General features: G+C 44.7%; 1 protein-coding gene across 10 annotated transcripts in view; it reads left to right on the top strand.

Annotated features, from left to right (window-relative positions):
• Positions 1-24,430, top strand: part of LOC105487724 (ras homolog family member H) — a 136,994-nt gene that overhangs the window by 39,723 nt on the left and 72,841 nt on the right. For 8 of the 10 annotated variants that reach the window (XM_011751330.2, XM_011751331.3, XM_011751325.2 and 5 more), the window contains 2 exons: positions 11,799-11,920; positions 12,245-13,599. In XM_011751330.2, coding sequence (XP_011749632.1) covers positions 12,454-13,029 — 576 coding nt within the window. In that variant the 5' untranslated portion in view covers positions 11,799-11,920; positions 12,245-12,453 and the 3' untranslated portion in view covers positions 13,030-13,599. Of the gene's footprint in view, positions 1-11,798; positions 11,921-12,244; positions 13,600-19,463; positions 20,726-24,430 lie in introns of those variants that run through there. The other 2 variants (XM_071093693.1, XR_011621343.1) reach the window with 2 other exon arrangements.

The raw sequence follows: 24,430 nt of genomic DNA, 5'->3' as shown, positions 1-24,430 counted from the left end.
ATTTATTTTCCTATCAATACATCGACATCTCTATCAGATAAGGGCCTTAAAATATCATTGACAAATTGATAAATCAGGGCCTGACAATACAGTTATCACCTAACAAAATTAGCAATAGTTCTTTAATGCCATCCAATACCCAGGCCGTATTCAAATTTATTTGAATATCTAAAAGAATATAAAAAGGACTTCTTTGTTTTTTTTTTTTTTGAGACGGAGTCTCACTCTGTCATCCAGGCTGGAGTGCAGCTGGCACGATCCCCCCTCACTGCACCCTCAGCCTCCTAGGCTCAAGCGATTCTCCTGCCACAGCCTCCTGAGTAGCTGGGATTATTAGCCACCATGACGGGCTAATTTTTGTATTTTTAGTAGAAACGGGGTTTCGCCATGTTGGCCAGGCTGGTCTAGAATTTCCGACCTCAAGTGATCTGCCAGCTTTGGCCTTCCAGAGTGCTATGACTACAGGCGTGAGTCACGGCACCCAGCCTGGACTTTTTTTGAGTCGAAGCCTCCCTCTGTTGTCCAGGCTGGAGTGTGGTGGTGTGATCTCGGCTCACTGCAGCCTCTGCCTCCCAGGTTCAAGCAATTTTCCTGCTTCAGCCTCCCAAATAGCTGGGATTACAGGCACCTGCCACCAGGCCCAGCTAATTTTGTGTGTGTGTGTTTTTAGTAGAGATGGGGTTTCGCCATGTTGGTCAGGCTAGTCTCGAACTCCTGATCTCAAGTGATCCACCCCCACTTAGCCTCCCAAAGTGCTGGGATTACAGATGTGAGCCACCACGCCTGGCTCTCAGCCTGGACTTTCAAAACTCTTATGAGTAAGAAGAAAGAAGAGATGGCTTGGGGCTGAGGATAGCTATGGACAGCTGTGATTCAGGAGGCAGAATTACTCAGCTTTGCTAATCTCTTTTGCAAGGAGGACAGAATGAAACAGACCTTTAAAAGGGAATCAGAAATTGGAGTTAGTGCTTCTAGGAATTGTAAATGAATTCAGCAGTGTAGACCTAGAAAAATTTTCAGAGTTACTGATAGAGATTCCCAGAAATTTTCTGTAGCTTCAAGGCACCAACCCAGCCTTTCCATTCCCTTCTAAGCCAACATTAAAAAGACAAAACAACATACAGAAAGCACCTCTTCAAAACTGCACAAATAGCACATGCGTCTCGTGGACACATTTTTAAATGCACATAAGCAAGGAGAAGAAAATGGGAATCGCATACAACCCCAGGAGCCAGAGACAAGCCAGCTTCACGTGGAGGTAGGCAACACTTTAGATGTTTTCACAGCTCTGGAATCTCCTGTATGGGCCATTTTGCAATCTGCTTTCCACCCATTTAGCTTAGGAAGCCTTTTCCTGTGTCCGTGAATAGACTTGTACACTGTTATGTTAATGGATTTCAATATAGGAACAAACTGGCTTGTGCAAGACCCACCTATTCTTAGGTGATTTTTTTTTTTTTTTTTTTTTGGCTATACATAACATAGAGGAGAACATGTTTCTAGCTAAAGATTCCATGTCAAAGCTCATGGGAGAGGAAGACGACCCTGGCTGCCCCACTTCTCTTCCCCTTTATTCGGTAAACGATAGCCTTGTCATTGGTGGCAGCCGGGTGGCTCTCCTGAAAGCGCTGTGTCTCTTCAGCAGGCCCCCCAGTGGGAAACACCCACCTCTTCATGGATCTCACAGATCCGTCTTTCTCCTCTGGTGCTGCCTGGGTTTGCCAGCAGCTTCTCCCAGGCCCCCAGGCCTATACAGCCTCGGAATCACCTTGTTTCAGGCCTGCACGTCAGTTCCACCTTGTGGGTGTTGCTGGGGCCCCCTCCCCGTTTCTTGTCTCACAGCATCTGCTCTGGATAAAGCCATCCTTGATCCCAACGGCGGGAGCCTCCCACTTGCCTCTTTGGTCTTTCCCGCTTGCAGTCCAGCCTAACCTGCCACAAGAATGAGTTTCCTGGCCGGGCGCGGTGGCTCAAGCCTGTAATCCCAGCACTTTGGGAGGCCGAGACGGGCGGATCACGAGGTCAGGAGATCGAGACCATCCTGGCTGACACGGTGAAACCCCGTCTCTACTTTAAAAAATACAAAAAACTAGCCGGGCGAGGTGGCGGCGCCTGTAGTCCCAGCTACTCGGGAGGCTGAGGCAGGAGAATGGCGTGAACCCGGGAGGCGGAGCTTGCAGTGAGCTGAGATCCGGCCACTGCACTCCAGCCTGGGCGGCAGAGCGAAACTCCGTCTCAAAAAAATAAAAAAAATAAAAAAAATAAAAAAAAAAAAAAGAATGAGTTTCCTACAGCCCAGCTTGAGCTCCCATTTTGGGCTCTGCCTTTTAGCCCAACTGAGCTGCTCTCACCCTTCTAGGTGCCCCAGATTTTTCCTTCATTGCTCATGTTTCTCTTTCTTCTCTGTGCATCTCAAGCTCAGTGGTTTTAAGGGTCATGTTCTAATATCACGGCCTCCACAAAGCCTTCCTTGATTCCTGCTAGTTGCAAGTAGCACTTTTTCCCTTTGTTGGCACTTGATTTGTTCCTACCTTAGATCCTTGCTGAAGTTGATGTCTAGTGTTGCCATTAGACTGTAAGTTTTTTGAAGGCAGAAACTGTGTCTTCTTTAACTTGACTTCAATGCCTGACACAGAGTAGGTGCTCAAAGAGGCTAGTAACATTTAAGTTAAAAGAGAGTGGATTGGTAACAGTTTTTTTATTTTTTGAGACAGGGTCTCACTTTGTTGCCCAGGCTGGAGTGCAGTGGGGTGATAATGGCTCACTGCAGTTTCAGCTTCCTGGGCTCAAGTAATCATCCTGCCTCAGCCTCCCAAGTAGCTGGGACTACAGGCGTGCTCCACCATGTCTAGCTAATTTTTTTTTTTAATGTAGACTTGATGGGGGTGGGGGGGGGGGTGGTCTCACCATGTTGCCCAGGCTGGTCTTGAACTCCTGGGTTCAGGTGATCCTCCTGCCTTGGCTTCCCAAAGTGCTGGGATTATAGGCAGGAGCCACTGTGCCTGGCTAGTAACAGTTTTATGTGCCAAAGACCCAGGGATTTTAATTGGCTGTTAACCAATTTTAATTGGAGTCAGTTGGAGCTAATAGTATGCTGTGGCTACTGATGAGCAGAAGGCAACCTTGGATTGTGTTGAATCACAGGCTCATCTCCCATAATCCCTCCACCGGCCATGTCCTGCTCCCCACTGAGCAGCCCACAGTGCAACCTCCCTGAACTTCTTCTACTTCCCCAAATCAGACATGCATTTTCATGCCCCTGGGCCTTTGTACAGGCTTCTCCCCACCCACAAAGGCTTTCTTCTCTTTTGCTTATCAAAATCTTACTCATCCTACAGATCAGCTGTCACTTTTCAAATGCAGGGCTCCCGAATCACCACTCCTTTCTCCCATCTCGAGAATTAATGCTTCCTCTCCTGTGTGACTATAGTACTGGTTCATATCATCATCATCATAGCAGCTACTATTTGCTAGTGCCTGTTTTGTTCCAGGCACTGTTTTCGGCTCATGACATACACTAGCTCAGAACCATCTTACGACAACCCCTCAAGGTAAATGATAATAGTGGTAAATACTTCTACAGTACTCACTCTGTGCCAGGCACTATGCAATGTGGTTTACATGCACTACCCTTTTAAATTCTGTACAACCACCTTGTAAGGTAGGTACCATTATTTTATTTTTATTTTTATTATGAAAAATAATACCATCAACCAACTCACACCAGGTAGGTACCATTCTTATTGCCTATTTACAATTAGGGAAGAGGAGCTTAGAGAAGTTAAGTGACCTTCATGAGATCACATAGCCAGTGGGGCTGAAAGGCAGTATGGTTCCGGAGTCAGTCGTGCTGTAGACATTATGCATAGTTTTTTGTTGTCAAAGGACCCGAAGCTCAGAGAGGTTAAGGAATTGCCCCAAGGTCATGCATTTAAGTGGCAGACATTAGAGCCAAACCAAGCCTGCCAGACCCCAGGTCTACGTGCCCCTTCTGACTCTGAACTACCTTTCTGTCTAGTAGGAGTTGGCAAACTTTTCTGTGTAAAGACCAAATTGAAAATATTTTAGGCTTGGTTGCAACTTTATGTTGCAGCAAGAAAGCAGTCATAGGCAACATGTCAATGAATGGGCATGACCGTGTTCCAATAAAATGCTATTTATGAACCCTGAAATTTGAATTTCATGTAATTTTCACATGTCATAAAATATTCTCCTCCTTTGGATTTTTTTCAACCATTAAAAAATGTAAAAACCCCCTGTAATCCCAGCTACTTGGGAGGCTGAGGCAGGAGAATCGCTTGAACCTGGGAGGCGGAGGTTGCAGTGAGCGGAGATCATGCCACTGCACTCCAGCTTGGGCGACAGAGTGAAACTCCCTCTCAAATAAAATAAAATGAAATGTAAAAACCATTCTCAACTTATGGCCCATACAAAAACAGGTGGCGGGCTGGGTTCAGCCATGGATGAACCATAGTTTGACAACCTTTAATTTATAGCATCGTGACATTATAGAATGATTAGATAGGCATGATTTGCCTTTTTGCTCTCTTTTTCCTAGAATAGTTCAGCTCAGACCCCAAAAATGGATACTCAACTGAGAAAACACGAGTCCTTTGGTAAACAAGATCCACATTCCCTAAAAGAAGTTCAGAGACCACGTGTCCTTCCCTGAGTGTACCTCTTGGGGTTGCACCCTCAACTCCAAGCAGTTTTTCAGGGTATTCCAATTATTTTGAGAAAAGTAGTAGGAAATGCATTTCCCCATCACTTTAGTTTTGAGATGAGGTTCTAAGGGTGCTTTGGGCAGTTGTCTAGCTGGCTAGTCTTGTATTTGACTCTGAAATTGAACCGGGCTAAGAACTCTGGACCTTAGGCAATGATTCCTTGATCGTGCTCCTGGAGTGGAAGAGACCAGTCAGGGCAGAGTTGCTAGACCAGAGGAGGGGAAGGGGACCACGGTCCCGGCGTGGTTGGGAGTCAGAGGGCAGGACACATGGCTCAGAGAGGTTTGAGAGTTTAATATGTTGAACTAATAAAAGGCTTCAGGACTTGGCAATGTTTTGTTTGAATTCAACTATAAAGGGGTTTAATATGCTTCAGGCTTAGGAATATAAATACTGCTTAACATTTTTTATCCTGGTGAACTTATGTCAAAAGTTGCAAACCAGCATCTTTTTTTTTTTTTCTTTTAATAGAAACAGGGTCTTGCTATGTTGCCCAGGCTGGCATTGAATTCCTGGCCTCAAGTGATCCTTCTACATCAGCCTCCCAAAGCACTGGGATTACAAGCGTGAGACACTGTGCCTGGCCAAGCAAACCAGCATCTTGCAAACAAACTTTCAGAACAAAATCTGTTTCAAACAGAGATGATCTACGTATGAAAATACACTGACTTAAAAATGATTTCTTTTTGTGATTTTGAGAGAAAATTTAGTGATTATTTGTAGCAATTAGCAACACAGTAGGGGGAATTATTAAGATAGGATTCAGATTAGTGAAATAAACTCTTGCAAGTGAAACTTATAAAATACCACTTGAAAAGATGTTCACTGCAAAGGTGGCAACCTTATTTTTAAAAATATTTTTTATTGAAGTTTTATCTAAGTGAACACCTCATGGATATATAGCTTGGTGGATTTTCACAAACTGCACACACTTGTGAAACCAGCATCCAGATCAGGAAGCAACAGATGTCCTTTAAAACATCAAGCGCTGAGCCAGGCGTGGTGGCTCACACCTGTAATCTGAGGACTTTGGGAGGCCGAGGTGGGCGAGTCACCTGAGGTCAGGAGTTTGAGACCAGCCTGACCAACATGGTGAAACCCTGTCTCTACTAAAAATACAAAATTAGACGGGCTTGGTGGCATGCACCTTGTAATCTCAGCTACTCAGGTGGCTGAGGCAGGAGAATCGCTTGAATCCGGGAGGTGAAGTTGCAGTGAGCTGAGATCATGCCATTGCATTCCAGCCTGGGCAAAAAGAGTGAAACTTTGTCTCAAAAAAAAAAAGAAAAAAAAAAAAAATCAAGAACTGGTTTATTTGTAGGAAGAGAATAGGAGTGGAGACCTGATCTGAAGAGCTGGCTACAACCTGGAGCAGTGGCTCACGCCCGTAATCCCAGCACTTTGGGAGGCCGAGGTGGGTGGATCACCTGAGGTCAGGCGTTTGAGACCAGCCTGGCCAACATGGCGAAACCCCTTCTCTACTACAAATACAAAAAACTAGCTGCGCATGGTGATGGATGCCTGTAATCTCAGCTACTCAGGAGACTGAGGCAGGAGAATCACTTGAACCCAGGAGGCGGAGGCGGCAGTAAGCCAATATCATGCCACTGCATACAAGCCTGGGGGACACAGCAAGACTCCGTAAAGGAACAAAGCACTCAGCCCCACTTCCCAGTTGGGGAGCCCCCCGCATGGGCTCACCCATCCTAAGAAAGGCTGCCTGTTGCTGTGATGTCCCTGCTAGGCTAGGAAGGCGCTATTGAAGGTGCTGGCTAGAGATTGCTAGAGGTTGCTGAGGAGCGTGGCCATTTAATTGTGTTAGATTCATGGTGGAATCAATTTCCTTAATGAATGAATCGGCTGCTACCAGCACAGGTCCTTTGTTCAAAGCTCCTCGAGGAGGATGACATTTAGATATATTGTCTGTAATTGGTAGGCCATCCCCAACTGGTGATGGACTCATATTTTTTAAAAAAGACAGCTGAGGATTCCATCAGCATTTTGAAGTGAGCTACCTCCACCAAAGCCCAGCTAACTTCAAACCTGCAATAATAACAATCAGTTAATAATAGTCATAATTTCACTTTAGCTCTATATTACGCTGTATTGTTATAAAAAGACTTTCTCACAAAACCAACAAGAGAGCATTTCCAAACATACAAAGTATTGTAAAAGTAAAAACCGAAATGATTTCTGTATTGTTACCATTTCCACCTGATCCTTATGAGCTCCCAGTGAAGAAGGCAGGGCAGATCTCATTCCATTTTACGACTGAGAAGACGAGCCATTTCGGCGGAGTGGTAGTTTCTGTGTCAAATGTGCACAGAGGTATTGTGGGAACACAGCAGGGGGCATCTGATCTGTCAGGGGCTGGGGAGCGCTGGTGCTCAAGGAAGGCTTTCTGGAAGGCGTGTGAGTTGGGGGCTGAGTGAAGACCTGGTCTTTCCAGCCAGTAGGATGGCACAGAGCGAGCCTGCGGAGGGTGTCAGGTGGAGAATGGGTGTCTGTTAGCACGGCCGTTAGAATTGAGTCCAAAAGGAAACCAGGATTTCCTACTGGACAGCCCTCAGTTCTCCGGAGGAGGAAATGCGTTAGGATGTCTCTTCCCCTAATCCCTCACTTGTGTGTATCTTGGTCTCTTTGCCAGAGTGGGCAGAAAGGCCCAACCCTGTTGCTTTTGCAACAGGAAGCCTCCCTTCCCTCCCTGTGTCTGTGCGTGTGAACCCTGGCGGCCTGCTGAGGGACCCTTTTCTGTGAAAATGGTAGAAAGAGAAAAAGGGCAAGAGCATCACATTATGGAGACCCCGCAGGCTCTGGAGGTGAAGGCTCATTGATTCTGTCTGATTCAAGGCCTGAGAAGAACGACCTGGAGGGCCACTCAGTGTCGCCACCCGTGACGCTCTCGTAACTCTTCCGTACGAAGAGACATACTTGGGCCACTCTTGCCGGTTAGCCACTTGGGAAATACCATGGAAGACTCACTTTTTTCACCCAGAAGCCCTTCTAGGGAGAATTTCTTTTGGAGAAATTCGCTGAAATCAAGCCCATCAGACTCACATGCTGATGATGTAACTCGAGGCGGCTCACTCCTGGACACACGTGACCCATTCTGAAGATTATCTGTCATGTCCATATAGGGTATGGCTCTGCCTCAGACCGCAGCTCCTCTCCTACTTCCCCTTCTCCCCCAGCTCCATATTTAGGCATCTTCCAAGGCTCCTCCTGTCCTCAAGGCTTATCATCCATCTTTACTGCCGCACAGTAATGCAATGGTTTATGTTTTGTATTCACTGCAGCAGGTACTTTGGCTTCAGTTTTAATAAAACTATCAAGAACTACTTTACAGTTTATGAAACTGAGGCCCTGAAAGCTGACTTGATGAGCCACTTGGGGTCAGAACTGGGTGGCACTGAGGGTCACTTGATTGAACAGAAATGTTTTCACCTTTCTGACTCGCTGGGTGGCAAAGCTTAGACAGGAGTCTCTCTCTCTCTTTTTGTAGCTATGTCTGGGTGTGTTTCACCCTTTGTTGGAGAAACCTCTTTTGTGCTACTTTAAATTCCCTACTTAGCGTTAATAACTGTTTATCATTATATTTAGTAATTGTTATTTCAGAATATTATTAATAGGGACTACTTACTGAGTGTTTACTATGTACATACAGTATGTTTATATTATGCACCTGCTAAGAATTTTGCACTCTAGGCCAGGCACAGTGGCTCATGCCTGTAATCCCAGCACTTTGGGAGGCTGAGACAGGCAGATCACTTGAGCCCAGGAGTTTGAGAGCAGCCTGGCCAGCATGGTGAAACCCCATCTCCACTAAAAATACAAAAATTAGCCAGGCACGGTAGTGGGCGCCTGTAATCACAGCTACTCAGGAGGTTGAGGCAGCAGAATCACTTGAACCCGGGAGGCGGAGGTTGCAGTGAGCCGAGATCACACCACTGCACGCCAGCCTGAGCGACAGAGCGAGACTCAGGTCTCCAAAAAAAAAAAAAAAAAGAATTTTGCACTCTAAGCTTTAAGCACACTTAAATACTCTCAACAACCTGTGGTGCAGATATAATATTGTTACACTGATTTTACAGAGGAGGAAACTGAGGCTTAAGGAGGTTAGAAAATCTTCCAAGTTCGTCACATAGGTAGTCGGTTGGGCAGCTCGGATTCAATGCCAGGTTTACCTGACTTTAAAGCCCATGACCTTAACAATTATGCCTTATTAATTTCCTTTTGCAGATATTCACTCAGGAAATTTGGCTTTAGCTCAGTCAGTTTATTGGAGAGTTTATTTAAATAACCGAAAGGACTGGGTGTGGTGACTCATGCCTATAATTCCAACACTTTGGGAGGCTGAGGCAAGAGTATCACTTGCGCCCAGGAGTTCAGGACCAGCCTCAGCAACATAGTGAGACCTTGTCTCTATACAAACTAAACAAATGTAGCCGATCACAGTGGTGAGTGCTCGTAGTCCTAGCTACTTGGGAGGCTGAGCTGGGAAGATCACTTGAGCCTGGGAGGTGGAGGCTGCAGTGAGCCACCATCGTACTCTGTCTCCAGCATGGGAGATAGAGCAAGACTGTCTCAAAAAATAAATAAAGGTGGCCAGTGGTTGGGTGTGGTGACTCATGCCTGTAATCCCAGCACTTTGGGAGGCCTAGGCGGGTGGATCATTTGAGGTCAGGAGTTCAAGACCAACCTTGGCAACATGGTAAAACCCTGTCTGTACTAAAAATACAAAAATTAGCTGGGTGTGATGGTGCATGCCTGTAGTCCCAGCTACTCAGGAGACTGAGGCATAAGAATTGCTTGAACCTGAGAGGCGGAGGTTGCAGTGAACTGAGATCGAGCCACTGCACTCTAGCCTGGGCAACAGAGCAAAACTCCATTTCAAAAAAATAAAATTAAGATAAATAAATAAATAAATAAATGCCTGAAGCGTGTACATTTTTCTTAATTCTGGCCCTGCTACACTGGGGTCAAATAAAACTTAAGGCCAAAAAATAAATAAATAAATAAATAAAATATGGAGGAAATAGGCAAAAAATAATAATAATAATAAATAATAGCACAATATTTGATATTTAAATGCTCGTTTAAATTCTCAAAAATGAAATATTAAAACACACAATGCAATAATTGTGCTCCAAAAAAAACCCAAAAAACTTAAGGCCAGGCGTGGTGGCTCATGCCTGTAATCCCAGCACTTTGGGAGGCTGAGGTGGGAGGATCACTTAACTCCGGAGTTTGAGACCAGCCTGAGCAATATAATGAGACCCCCAACTGCATTTATAAAAAATAAGATAATTAAATTAAATTTTAAAAATGTAAAAATATCTTAAGAGTTCTTGGCTCTGGACTAAGTCACAAATGCATATATTTAAGTTGCCACTTGGTCTAAGGATCTAATGTCTAACTAAAGCCTATGGAGCCCTCAAGGAGTCCTTCCTCAAAGGTCTAGTCTCAAATGGGGTCCATGACCATGGTGTGTGACAGTAACCTGGTGTCAGTCTGGAGAAAGAGTCCAGGTAAACATTTGGCAAAGTGGTCCCTCCACTATGGACATTCAGTATTTGGTGTTTCAGATAGTAGTGAAATGGATAACTTGATGGCTTCCTGTAATTCCCAGATGCCAGGCTTTGTGCTAAATCAGACTCTTCACATTCTGAATCCTTACAATGATCACATGAAGAAAATCCTTTTCTTATTTTCATTTCTATGAGAAAATCAAGGTTCAGAGAGGTTAAGTAATTTGGCCAAGGTCACCTGGCTTACATGTGAATTTTTAAGTAAAAAATATTTAAAATATATTTTAATGAATATATTCACATATTCATTAAAAACATGAATATGTGAATATCATGTGAATTATTTATTTGGCTAACTCATTTGCAAAGGCTGTTAGGTATAATTAAACAACAGAGACCGTGGGTTGACAAGGATAAAAATGTCTTGGCTGCCGGGCGTGGTGGCTCACGCCTGTAATCCCTACACTTTGGGAGGCTGAGACAGGAAGATCTTTGAGGCCAGGAGTTCATGACCAGCCTGGGCAACATAGTGAGACTGTATCTCTACAAAGAAAGCAAGAAATTAGCCAGGTGTGGTGGCACACACATGTAGTCCCAGCTACTCGGGAGGCTGAGGTGGGAGGATCACCTGAGCCCAGGAGGTCCAGGCAGCAGTGAGCCGTGATGACACCACTGCACTCCAGCCTGGGTGACAGAGTGAGATCTTGTCTCCGAAAAAAGAAAAAGAAAAAGAAAAAGAAAAAGAAAATGTTTTGGAAAGGAATGCCAGGATTTAGAGAAGTTACTTAAAAATTATGTCTTAAATCAGACTTGTAGTTTGCTTTGTATTGCCTTGCATGACACATGTCAGGAAGCTCACCAAGGAGGGGAGTTTATAGGCCCAGATCGCAGTAATAACCTTTACTCTGAATTTTGGTCTGAAAGACTTTTCCTTTGTCTGGAGCTGGGCTGGCTTTGTGATATCGTGCCGCAGCAGACCCGACAGTGTCTCCAAGGCAGAGCTCATTGCCTGGAGTTTTCCCACTGCACTGAACGAGAATTTATTTGGCCTTTCATGAAATTCAGATTGTTCCATTTATGCAGTCCTGTTTAAGTGACAGGCACCGAATATGGTTGCTTTCAGGCAAGTTATTTTGTTTGACTAGGGGCCTAGTGGAGTTCGGGATACACAGATGGCCATCCAAAAATGTTAAAAGAAAGAAATAACTTGATCCTCACAGCATCTCTGAGAAGTGGTTCCTAAATTTATCACAATCTTGCAGATGTGTAAGCTGAGGCGTGGAGTTCAAGCAGTGTGCTCAAAGCCATGTGTAGGTGACAGTGCCTGATTTCAGATGCAGATAACTCTAAGGCCAGTCTGCTGCATCTCTTACCAGTTTTTGGAAAAACCTCAAGGGAAAAACCACAGCAAATTTTCAGAGTTCTAGTAATTTCTTTTCCCCTATTACAACACGTATTCCCATAAACCAAGGACTGTGTGATTAGTCAATAAACAAAAAGAAATGTATAAAGTATCTGTCACTCATAACATTCTTGTTTCTTGCAGTTTCCAAGGTGGCTAGATCCATCAGAAGCTGAAGCTGTGGAGAACGCTCTCAGGGGCCTTTGCCACTTCTTGGAGTAGAAGCCGACAGAGACCTGTTTGGAAACGTCTCCTTCACACACCAGGTTGCTACCAAGGTCTTTTTCATGTTGCAATCAGAGCAGTTGCTTGTGTTTTTTAGCGCTTGAATGATTTTAGAGATAAAGTCAGTTTCTGCTTCTTGACCGGGAGGCGTTGTGTGTGTGTGTGTGTGTGTGTGCGCGCGCGTGTGTTGGGCGAAGACAGATCTAAGCCCTCCCTGAGAGGGGAAGAGTAGATTGCACAAGTGGGGTTGGTTGGCTATACAGAAATTGCCCCACATTTAATCCGTTTGCCAATGAGGAAGCCCCTTATCTTCAAAAAAGGCAAGAAAGAAAGACTTCATTTTCCCCCTTCTCTTTCTGTTCCAGTTGAAGACTAGGCTTTGGAGGTTTTCAAAGTAGACGGTGCTTGGATGGGCGGCGAGAAGTAACATTCTGCAAATCACCGTCAGAGGTCCTGAGGACACAGACCTACCTGGCTTGCCTTCCCCTTGCTGAATGGCGTGTGCTGCAGCCGCCCACTGAGGGCTCTTTTCCCTGGGATTCTGGACTTGCGAGTAGGACAGCAGGCTGGGAAGATGCTGAGTTCCATCAAGTGCGTGTTGGTGGGCGACTCTGCTGTGGGGAAGACCTCTCTGTTGGTGCGCTTCACCTCTGAGACCTTCCCGGAGGCCTACAAGCCCACAGTGTACGAGAACACGGGGGTGGACGTCTTCATGGATGGCATCCAGATCAGCCTGGGCCTCTGGGACACAGCCGGCAATGACGCCTTCAGAAGCATCCGGCCCCTGTCCTACCAGCAGGCAGACGTGGTGCTGATGTGCTACTCTGTGGCCAACCATAACTCATTCCTGAACTTGAAGAACAAGTGGATTGGTGAAATCAGGAGCAACTTGCCCTGTACCCCTGTGCTGGTGGTGGCCACCCAGACTGACCAGCGGGAGATGGGGCCCCACAGGGCCTCCTGCATCAATGCCATGGAAGGGAAGAAACTGGCCCAGGATGTCAGAGCCAAGGGTTACCTGGAGTGCTCAGCCCTTAGCAACCGGGGGGTACAGCAGGTGTTTGAGTGCGCGGTCCGAACTGCCGTCAACCAGGCCAGGAGACGAAACAGAAGGAGACTCTTCTCCATCAATGAGTGCAAGATCTTCTAAACCCCAAGAGGCTTCACACAACACTTATGTATGTGCCCCAAAGACTAATGGGGAGAGGGAGGGCCGGGAAGCCAGGAAAGCTTGGTGTTTTCTCTGGGTACTCCCCAAGCAGTGTCTCCTTTCGGATACAGTTATTGATGAGGCTTGGCCACTGGATGTTTTCACTAACTACACTCTACAAGTGAACTCCTTGCCCGGGCCGGTCAGAAAATCCCGTGGGGAACTGTAATGACTATTCCATTTTTGATTAAAATAGTGAAATAGTCTCCACAATTTTGGACGATGAAGTGAGTTTTTCAAAGAATTCCGTATTTAAAGACACATTTTATTTAACTAATAACAAAATGGATTGCTTTTGTATATATTTAGTTTTCACACTTGGAAAATCTTTTCCTACATCCTCGAAAACATAAACTCCTGTGTGAGTGAAATACCTGTACGGAGCTCTGCCATATGTTTGTAGTGTTACTATTTTCACCTCAAGTAGAAAGTCTGTTGAAACCACTTGGCTGCTGGATTTAAATGGGTAATCAAATTTTAAAATGACCATAAATGAATCTTTGCAATTTATTTTCTACCTACCTGTTATTGAGAATTGGATATAAAATACAGTTCCATAGGATATCCTAATACTGCCTAATGATTTTAAAGTTATCACTGTATTTTTCTGAAATGATAAAACATCATTCATTTATTTACAATATTGTCTTTCACTCAACTCCAGTTATGCACTAAATATTCTCCTCTCATTCACCATGACTGATTGAAACACCATCTTTCAGGTAGAGAATCAGACTGCTCCAAGCAATAGCAACAGAACTTGAAACAGAAGCGAGAGAGTGTCACTTACACTTCTGGTAGGGTGGTTCCCAGGTGATTGTACGTCCTGTGAAAGACAGTGGGCTCAAAGTTCTGTTAACTTGACAAATTTCTTATACATTTGTCTAAACTGAGCTGTTGTGGCAACATAATTTATGAATTGTAGGATCTAATCAGGATTATTGGGAGGGTATCTACATATATATGTGTATGTAAGGGAAAAGGTAGAATTTACAGCCTTCAAAAAAGAAAAATCAAATTCCAAACCCAGGAAAAAGAAAACTCTATAGCAACTGCTCAGATAACAGAAAGTTATCAGGGGAAATACTGAGTAAATACATACACATATACTCACACACAACCTCCTCTCACACACACAACTCAAACCCCATTCTATCGAATAGTTTAAAAGCAATGGTGTTGCTCATCTGTTAAAGTTGAGAATAGAGGACTATATAACTTAAGGTAGAAATTGCAAAGGCTGGGCTGGGTGCGGTGGCTCATGCCTATAATCCCAGCACTTTGGGAGGCTGAGGCAGGTGGATCATGAGGTCAGGAGTTCGAGACCATCCTGGGCAACATGGTGAAACCCCGTCTCTACTAAATATACAAAAATTAGCTGGGTGTGGTGGCAGATGCCTGTAGTTCTAGCTACCTGGGAGACTGAGGCAGAAGAATTGCCTGAACCCGGGAGGAGGAGGAGGTTGCAGTGAGCCAAGATTGTGCCACTACACTCCAGCCTGGGCAACAGAGGGAGACTCCATCTCAAAGAAAAAAAAGAAAGAAAGAAAGAAATTGCTAAGGCTGGCGCCTAGATAGATCAATCAATTACTGCTCTAATCAAAACTTAGAAACACTCTGAACCACCTTTATGAAGGTACATCATTGTTATGGGGTAATGTGACTATTACACGCAAAAGGTAAGGTGGCTGGCATAAATGACTTTGATTAGAGTTATGTTGACATAGCCAAACCAGTTTCTCTGTTCCCTTGTGTGGTCAATTCCTTACAACTATAATCAGTATCAAAAACCAAATGTGTGCTCATTCACACATTGCTTTCTCCTTCTCTCTCTCCTCCTATCCACAGCCAGTATAAGGCCTGAGACTGGGGTCTTAATCTCCGGTGGGAGGATTGCCTCGGTTCCCTGGGGCTGACACAGTTGCCTTCACCCAGACTTCTCAGCACTCCAGGCCGTGGCTTGTACTCACCTCTGAGTCACCCGCCTCCTTTGATTCGAGAGCCCTGTCTCTAGTTCTCAGCTCAGGGCGGGGAGTGGGGGCTTGAAAGATGACAGGGCAGGGGGCTTGAAAGATGACCGAGCAGGGGAGGGGAAGGGATCTCATATCCTCTGTTATCCCTGGGATTCTCTTCTCTCTCAACACACAGTCTTAAATCATGAAATGCAGGTGTTCAGGGCCAGCCTTTGTGGTGAGAGGTATTTAACATGTCAGTGGGAAGGAATTTCTATTCACTGCAGTGGGCTGTCCCCAAGGCTTTTCTTTTTCTCTTGTTGAAGAGAGACAGGGGTGGGTATCTGAAAGTGGGAAGGGCCACCATACATGATCCTAAGTAAGGAAAGAGGAGGTGGTTCCATGTTGGCAGCAGAGCAGGAAGGGAAGGCCAGAGATGGCACAGTCAAATGGCTTTGCTGTCACGTGGCCAAGGACACACAGGTGAGACCTCCACCTGTTGGCAGGAGCCAAACTTCACAGCTCCCTCTGGGAAACCTCACACCTGAGGCCAGGAATCTATGTGTAAACCCTTTCCGGTGGTGGAAGCTGGCAGAAATGGAGCCAATAAGTGTCTTTCTTCCTGCTAGACTGCTGTTCTTGAAGGCAGCACTGCCTCCTGGTCTCCTCAGCGTCCCCAGGGCTCAGCACAGGGAAGGCAATGGAGCTAAAGTTGTGTTGAACTAAATTGGAAAGAAAGACAGTAATTGGGCTTCTGTGCCGCACAGTGGTTACAGAAAGGAAGCAGACCCTCACTAGCCTTGCAGGGGTAAGAAGAAAAACAGGTCATCTGGGTAGAATCCATGTGTTGTGTGTTGTACATGAGCACATACTTACTTTTGCCTACCTAGATGCAGACACAGGTTTCTTATACTTCAAAATTTGTGGTACCTTTCTGTAAACTATTGCATATCGATTCTTAACTATTCCAAGTAGCAACATTAAATATGTTCTTGATGACATTAAAGAGTTAATTCATGGTCGGGTAATTCATTCTTGCCTCTGTCAGTCTGGGCTGCTATAGTGGAAAACCATAGACTAGGGGGACTCAACAACAGAAATTTATCTCTCACAGTTCTGGAGGCTGGGGAGTCCAAGGCCAGGGACAGCATGGTTGGGTTCTGGTGAGACCCCTCTGCCTGGTTTGCAATGGCTGTCTTCTTGCTGTGTTCTCACATGGTAGAGCACGAGATCATCTTTCTGGTGTTTCATCTTCTAAGGACACTAATCCCATTCATGAGGGCTCAACCCTCATGATCTAATACTTCCCAAAGTCCTCACCTTCAAATGCCATCACATTGGGGATTAGGCCTCAATATTTCGAGATTGTGGGGACACAAACTTTCCATCCATAGCAATTCTATTCTGTCCTACTTTACACTGACTAGTTAACTGGGCAGCAGAATCCAGTGTGGTAACAAGAAATCTAGAAGCATCCTGATTAAGTTTGTTCAGTGCTTCAGATGTGCTGTGCCAGTCACCGTGTGAAGCACTCTTTTGCCACATGTGTGTAGGCCCACATTATACTGAGTCCCATCTTACATGAGGAAACTGAGGCTCAGCATGTTGATGTGATAAGGCCAAGCCTGTGCAGCAGGTGAGTGGCTGCCCCAGGAGTCTCAAGTAGGTCTGTGTGACTCCAAAGCTCTGCTCAAAACCACCCTGCCCCACTTCCTCCCAGAGCAGCTTGACTGAATGGCTTCGCCACATCCGACCTCATGTAGCCTGCAGCCCCGCCCCCGTCAGTCAAGTAGCCTGTGTTTTAAAAAATATATTTTTAAATCAAATATTCCAAGTCTGACCTTTGTCCTCCCCTTTTCTTTCTGGCAATGAGAATGGGACCCACCTATATCACACAATACCATCATTTGCAAAGGTCTCCATTCCAACCCTTGGTATTTAAAGCATGATTCCAAAGGCTGATTGCATGTAAATTGGCAGAGATGAGATACACCATGATTTAATGTTATAAAAAGCTTGGGAAATATTGTCTTTTTCTTTTTTTATTAAAAAACTTTTTTTGAGATAGGGTTTTGCTCTGACACCCACAATGGAGTGTAGTGGTGTGATCATGGCTCACTGCAGCCTCAACTTTTAGAGCTCAAGCGATCCTCCCACCTCAGCCTCCCAAGTAACTGGGACCACGGGTGCATGCCACCACACTTGGCTAATTTTAAAATTTATTGTAGAGACAGGGTCTTGCTATGTTGCCCAGACTGGTCTTGAACTCCTGGGCTCAAGCGATCTTCTCACCTTGGCCTCCCAGAGTGCTAAGATTACAGGTGTGAGCCACTGTGCCCATCCAGTATTCTCTTTCTCTTCTTTTTTTTGTTGGTTGATTGGTTGGTTGGTTGGTGTTTTTGTTTTTTTGGGATGGAGTTTTGCTCTTGTTGCCCAGGCTGGAGTGCAATGGTGCAATCTCGACTCACTGCAACCTCTGCCTCCTGGGTTCAAGTGATTCTCCTGCCTCAGCTTTCCAAGTAGCTGAGATTACCGGCATGTTCCATCATGCCTGGCTAATTTTGTATTTTTAGTAGAAACAGAGTTTCACCATGTTGGTCAGGCTGGTCTTGAACTCCTGACCTCAGGTGATCCACCCACCTCGGCCTCCCAAAATGTTGAGATTACAGGCATGAGCCACCGTGCCTGGCCAATATTCTCTTTTTCTTATCTCACTTTTCCACCCCTCAGGTTTCAGGTATTTCCTTTGAATAAGGGAGTGACAGGGAAGAGGAGAGTCCGCCTCTTTTCTTTCAAGGATTTGGTACTTAGGAGGGGTCCTTTACGCAGAATGAGATGTGATGGAAGGACTCACTTTGGCGCATCTGTAGAGTGACATGACAGAGGGGACGGGGCTCTGTGAGTGCTCGGCCCCAGTGCGAGAAAGCAATGCTTACAAGGTGAGTGGGATCAGTACAACTCAATAGTAGGAACCTACTTTTCCTGAGACTGTATCTGTCCGGATAAAGCAAAGAAACATAATCAATGGCTAAGATGTCAAGCAGGTTTTCACAGGAAATGATAAGCTCAAAACTTATTTGTGCTATAAGTTCATAAAAAGTTATTGATTAAACCTAAAGTCTACATTAACTTTTTGATAGATTCTAAAATGCATCCTGACCTGGAACTTAATATTAATAGTAGATACAAAGCCATGATGAGGGAGTGGAGAGACCATACAATTGTGATGTATTTTGGGGTCAGAAAATCTGGGTTGTGTGTCTTTCAGCCTTAGTGCCCCTCTCTTAAAGCAGAGATACGAATTCCTAGGATACTCTATAAATATTGGTACAATAATGATTGTGGACCAGGCTCGGTGGCTCACACCTGTAATCCCAGCACTTTGGGAGGCCGAGGCAGGTGGATCACCTGAGGCCAGGAGTTCAGGACCAGCCTGGATAACATGGTGAAACCCCATTTCTATTAAAAATACAAAAATTGGGCTGGGTGCAGTGGCTCACACCTGTAATCCTGGCATTTTGGGAGGCTGAGGAGGGTGGATCACGAGGTCAAGAGATAGAGATCATCCTGGCCAACATGGTGAAACTCCATCTCTATAAAAATACAAAAATTAGCCAGGCATGGTGGCGGGCGCCTGTAGTCCTGGCTACTTGGGAGGCTGAGGCAGGAGAATCACTTGAACTGAGGAGGTGGAGGTTGCAGTGAGCCAAGATTGCGCCACTGCACTCCAACCTGGTGACACAGCTAGACTCCGTCTCAAAAAAAAAATAAAAAAAAAAAAATTAGCCAGCCATAGTGGTGGGCACCTGTTATCCCAACTACTCAGGAGGCTGAGGCAGGAGAATCACTTGAACCTGGGAGGCAGAGGTTGCAGTGAGCTGAGATCGTGCCATTGCACTCCAGCCTGGGCGACAAGAGCAAAACTGTCTCAAAAGAAAAAAAAAAAAAAAGAGAGAGAGAGAGAGACAGATATACAGAGATACTTCCCCTTTACAGTTACTTTTCAAAATGTCCCAGTTTTGGCCAGGAGTTTGAGACAAGCTTGACCAACATGGCAAAATCCTGTCTCTACTAAAAATACAAAAGTTAGCCAGGTGTGGTTTCAGATGCCTGTAAACCCAGCTACTCTGGAGGCCAAGGCAGGAGAATCACTGAAACCTGGGAGGCAGAGATTGCAGTGAGCCGAGATTGCACACTGCACTCCAGCCTGGGGGATAGAGCAAGACTATGTCTCGAAAACAAAAAACAAAAAACAAAACACAAAACAAAACAAAACAAAAAAACACAAAATGTCCCAGTTTTACCACGTAATTTTGGCATAATTAAACTTGACCAGCTAAAAATTATATGTATAATTATATTAAGTGTTCATTACACTTGCTAATTTAAGATGGTGACAACGATCCTTGTTACATACTGCAGGGAAATGGTGATGATGAGAGCTTGGCAGTCTTCCTACAGGAGCTTCCTTCTGTCATTCTTCCGATAATAAAGTCTCAGGTAATTCACATCCCACTGTCCTGGCTGCTCTCTGCTTGCTGCCCCCATGTCCTCATTTCCATCTTCCACCTTTCCCTGCCCTCCTCTGGGCCTGGGAGGTTAAGCCTGTGGACTGAATCACCTGGATCTCTTCCCGCCTGTCTTCCACTTGAGTTCAACCAATAGGACACTCTGGCAGGAAATCAGAGGGTAGGAGGGGAGAACAGCTGGGTGTTTTATCCCTATACATTTCCGGCTTTGGCGCTACTTATTTGGCAACAGTCATGAGTCCCTCCGTGGCTCCAGCTTCTACTGGGAAGCTTCTCTTCCATGATTCCGGCTTCCACTGGGCCCTAGGGTGGTGCTTCCTCTCCTCGACTTCAGCCCTATGCGGGGTAATGGCTTCCTGCTGGTCCTCATCTTTGGATGCAGCAGCATCCTTGATGTGGTCCCTTGACCCTGACCTAAGTAGTGATTTCATTCAAGTCTCTTCATTCGAACTACCTGGAATAAATTTCATTTCCTGTAGAACTCTGAGTGATGCACTCATTAGTTATCTACATAGTCTGTCATTAAATGATTACTCAAATCCCTACTGAAAGATATGAGTTGGAGGTCTGGGCAACTGGGTTTTCCTGAGCCTCAAAACCTAGGAAATACCACTCAATATCTATTTGCTTGGAAGAAAAAGGAGGAGGTTGGTTAATTCTAATCTGAATGAACAAAAGAATAGTTCTGGGATAGCAGCATTCAAATATTGTGGATCTTCTAACAATATATTTATATTCAAGAAGCTCTGCTATTATCCATAATATATAAAGAATAACCATAAATCAATAAGAAAAACAGCCCAGTTTTAAAGCAGATACTTCCCAGAAGAAAAAATATACATGACCAATAAACACTAGAAAAGGTGCTTCATTTCATATGTACTCAGGGGAATGAAAACAAAACCCACCCATAAAATATCATTTTCAAACCACCATATTGGAAAGAAAATTAAAAAATATGACATTGGCTGGGCATGGTGGCTCATGCCTATAATCCCAGCACTTTGGGAGGCTGAGACTGCCCAACACGGTGAAACCCCATCTCTACTAAAAATACAAAATTAGCCTGGCATGGTGGCACATGCATGCCTATAATCCCAGCTACTCGAGAGGCTGAGGCAGGAGAATTGCTTGAACCTGGGAGGTAGAGGTTGCAGTGAGCTGAGACTGCACCACTACACTCCAGCCTGGGTTACAGAGCAAGACTCTGTCTCCAAAAAAAAAAAAAAAAAAATAGCCAGTGTGGTGGCATGTGCCTGTAGTCCTAGCTACTGCAGAGGCTGAGGCAGAAGAATCACTTGAACCTGGGAGGAAGAGATTGCAGTGAGCTAAGACCACATCATTGCACTCCATCCTGGGCAACAGAGCAAGACTGTCTCAAAAAAAAAAAAAAAAAAAAGGAGGAAGGCATGACACTATTGAGCATTAATAAGGAAATGAAACAACAAGAACTCAGATGCTGCTTGCGGGAGTGTAAACTGGTATAAAATTTTGGCATTACTCAGTAGTGTTGAATATCCTATACTCTTAACCCAGAAATGTCATGCTCTAGGGATATGTTGGCATAGATTTTCTGGGAGACATATATGAAAATGTTATTAGTAGCATTGTAGGTAATAGCAAAAACTAGAAATGACTCAATGGCATCAATAGAGAATGGCTAAAAAATGGTGTATTCACACATGGAATATTATGCAGCAATAAAAAAAGAATAAATTTTAGCTATACATATCAATATGAATGAACATAGACAATGCTGAAGGAAAAAAGCAAGTAGTAAAATAATATATGGAGCATGATTATCAAATGCAAGCAAAACATAATAGTATTAGGGTTAAAACTTGTTTTCTGCCGAGTGTGGTGGCTCACGCCTGTAAACCCAGCACTTTGGGAGGCTGAGGGGGGTGGATCACTAGGTCAAGAGATCGAGACTATCCTGGCCAACATGGTAAAACCCCGTCTCTACTAAAAATACAAAAATTTGCTGGGCGTGGTGGCACGCACCTGTAGTCCCAGCTACTCAGGAGGCTGAGGCAGAGGAATTGCTTGAACTGGGGAGGGGGAGGTTGCAGTGAGCTGAGATGGTGCCACTGCACTCCAGCCTGGTGACAGAGCAAGACTTCATCTCAAAAAAAAAAAAAAAAAAAAAAAGTACGGAAATCATTAACACATCATTCAAGTAAGTGATTACTTCTTCTGGGGAGAAAGGTGATCAGGGTCCCACAGGTGTGTCACAGGTATCGGTAATGTTCTATTTTTAAGTTTGGGACATGGATACTTGAGTATTCATTAATTTTTTTCTATTATTTATTCTTCAAAATATCCAGATATATTTTATGTATTCTTTTGTGTGCATGATATAATTAATTTTAAAAAATTTAAAGTTCAGGTTCTAAAGCAAAATTGTCTGAACTTGAATCTCAGCTCTGCCACCTTGCATAAGTTAACTAACCTCTTACACAAGCTCTGCAGCCTTGTGTGAGTTAACTAGCCTCTCTGTGTGTCAGTTTCCTCATCTGTAAAATGGAGAAAATAATATAGTGAGCATTAAAGGAGCTAATGTGGGTAAAGGCTTCACCATGTCTAGTACAATAAATGGCAGCTATGCCATTCCGTTGTTTTACACCTCAGAGCTGGCAGGATTCTGCTGTTTATGGATGAAGACACAGGTATTGAGACCATTGCCTGACCTGCCTAAGCTCACAAATTTGTGGCAGACCCAGACCACCTCACTCTTCCTACTCTTTGCTTCTCTTTTCTGTAAACTTCCTAAGAAGAGAGGAACCTGGGGTTTTTACTTGTTCACTTTTCATATATTTGCCTTTCAATCCATGTTTGCTGTACTTGAATTATTTCTAGTATTGTTTAGCACAAATAGGTACCTTTCAGTATCTCACAAAAGGGATCAACAGAGGCTCAATCTCTTACTGTATGTGAAGACATCTCCATTCACCTGTTTATTCATTCAGAATGTACTGAGTTCTTTAGGTTCTTTACAGGGTTGATTCGGAGAAAGTGGAGGACTCAGTGACTAACAGAGCATCTCTCCATAGCTGGACTTGCCACGTTGTTTCCTATTTACTTGTATTTCTATCATTGCACCTTGGCCTTAGTGTCAAGCTGTGCAATAGCCAAAGTTCCCGCTTTCATGGAGTTTAAGGCTTTAATTAGGGATGGGGTGCAAACAGTAGTTATAAAATAAATAGATAAGATCAATGTAGCTGCGTGCAGTGGCTTACGCCTGTAATCCCAGCACTCTGGTAGGCCGAGGTGGGCAGATCATGAGGTCAGGAGATCGAGATCATCCTGGCTAACACGGTGAAAACCCGTCTCTACTAAAATACAAAAAATTAGCTGGGCGTGGTGGCGGGTGCCTGTAGTCCCAGCCACTCAGGAGGCTGAGGCAGGAGAATTGCTTGAACCCGGGAAGTGGAGGTTGCAGTGAGCTGAGATCATGCCACTGCACTCCAGCCTGGGCCACAGAGCAAGACTCTGTCTCAAAAAAAAAAAAAAAAAAAAAAAAGAGCAATGAACAATGTAGATGGATGATGGGTGCTGTGAAGAAAATATATTAGGAAAAGAGAGAGAGGATATTTAGTATCTTGGTAGGAGAGCGAGGACTGATTGAGGAGAGGTCTGAACGATGTTGACAGACCACATCAGTGATCTGGTTTTAACACAAACAACTCCTTTGAAAAAGAAAGCAGGCTTCGGTTTTTCCCTGTTGCCCTGAGAGGGACACACGTGCTTTTTGCTGTGATGAGTGTTGGATGTTGCACAGCACCCTCCAGCAGCGACTGCCTTCACTGGGTGGGGATTCTAATCCATCTGTCTGCCTGCTGGGAATGACTGAACTGGGGGGGTTTCAGGGGATGGATTAACAAATAGACCAGAACAGAAAATTGGCATGATTCATAGAAGCAGGATCGTGCTGGGGGTTACACAGGCAAGCGGTTTCTAATGGATTCTGGACAAAAGGAAGGAAATGATTAGAACTCGGGGCCTACATAGGACTCGAAGTAGAGTGAAGAGCTCGCCTGCAGGGCCCTGAGGAGCGATTCCAAGAATCTGCAGGATGAGCATGTATGTTTGTGGCAGCACAGGCTTGAGAAGCAGCAAGGTTGCAGCTTGCTGGAGCCCAGCTGCTGATGCAGTGGAACGTCCTTCATAGCCATGTTTAAATAGAACATAGTAAGGCGGCCCAATCTATCTGTAGAACATTTACACTAATTGAAACAGATAGGGGTGCAATTTACGAGTGAGTCACCAGAGCTAACCCAAGGGCAGTCGTTGCATCGTTGCATCGTAGATCTGTTGTCTTGGGGAATTGACTTACTGGGGTGTTGGACTGAAGATATTTTTTTTAAAAGTTTTCAGACAGCCCTAGATAAATCACTGCACATGTGTACTTCTCAAATACATCTCCTCCCTCTCCGCTTTCTCTTCCTCCTCTTCATGGCTTCTCTCTGCAGCCTGGGGTAACTCTCTCACCCAACTTTGATTGCTCTAGCATCAAATGGTGCTGTGCCCATAGTAATGCTGAACCACATTTCTTAAGTGAATCAGTCCTCACAGTCATCGTCTCCGCACATTAATTCATTTAGTACTTTAAAATTTTCCAAAGTGCTTTTCCTTGTCTTATTATAATGATTGCCAGTATTTGCTCAGCACTCTAGAGGTTATAAAGTACTTTGTGTACGCCGTCTCCTATGACATCACAGCAATGCTGTGGTTTATTATTACTTGACTCATTTTGCAGGCAAGGAAGCTAAGGTTCAGGAATGCTAAATGACTCATCTGTGCCCACGTAACTAATGCTTGGCAGAATCAGGATTTGTACTTAGATCTCTCGCTTCAAAC

The sequence above is a fragment of the Macaca nemestrina genome, chromosome 3, assembly GCF_043159975.1.
Source record: "Macaca nemestrina isolate mMacNem1 chromosome 3, mMacNem.hap1, whole genome shotgun sequence".
Lineage (NCBI taxonomy): Eukaryota > Metazoa > Chordata > Mammalia > Primates > Cercopithecidae > Macaca > Macaca nemestrina.
Note: the sequence above shows the minus strand (reverse complement) of the source record. Positions and strands in the feature narration are given on the sequence as shown.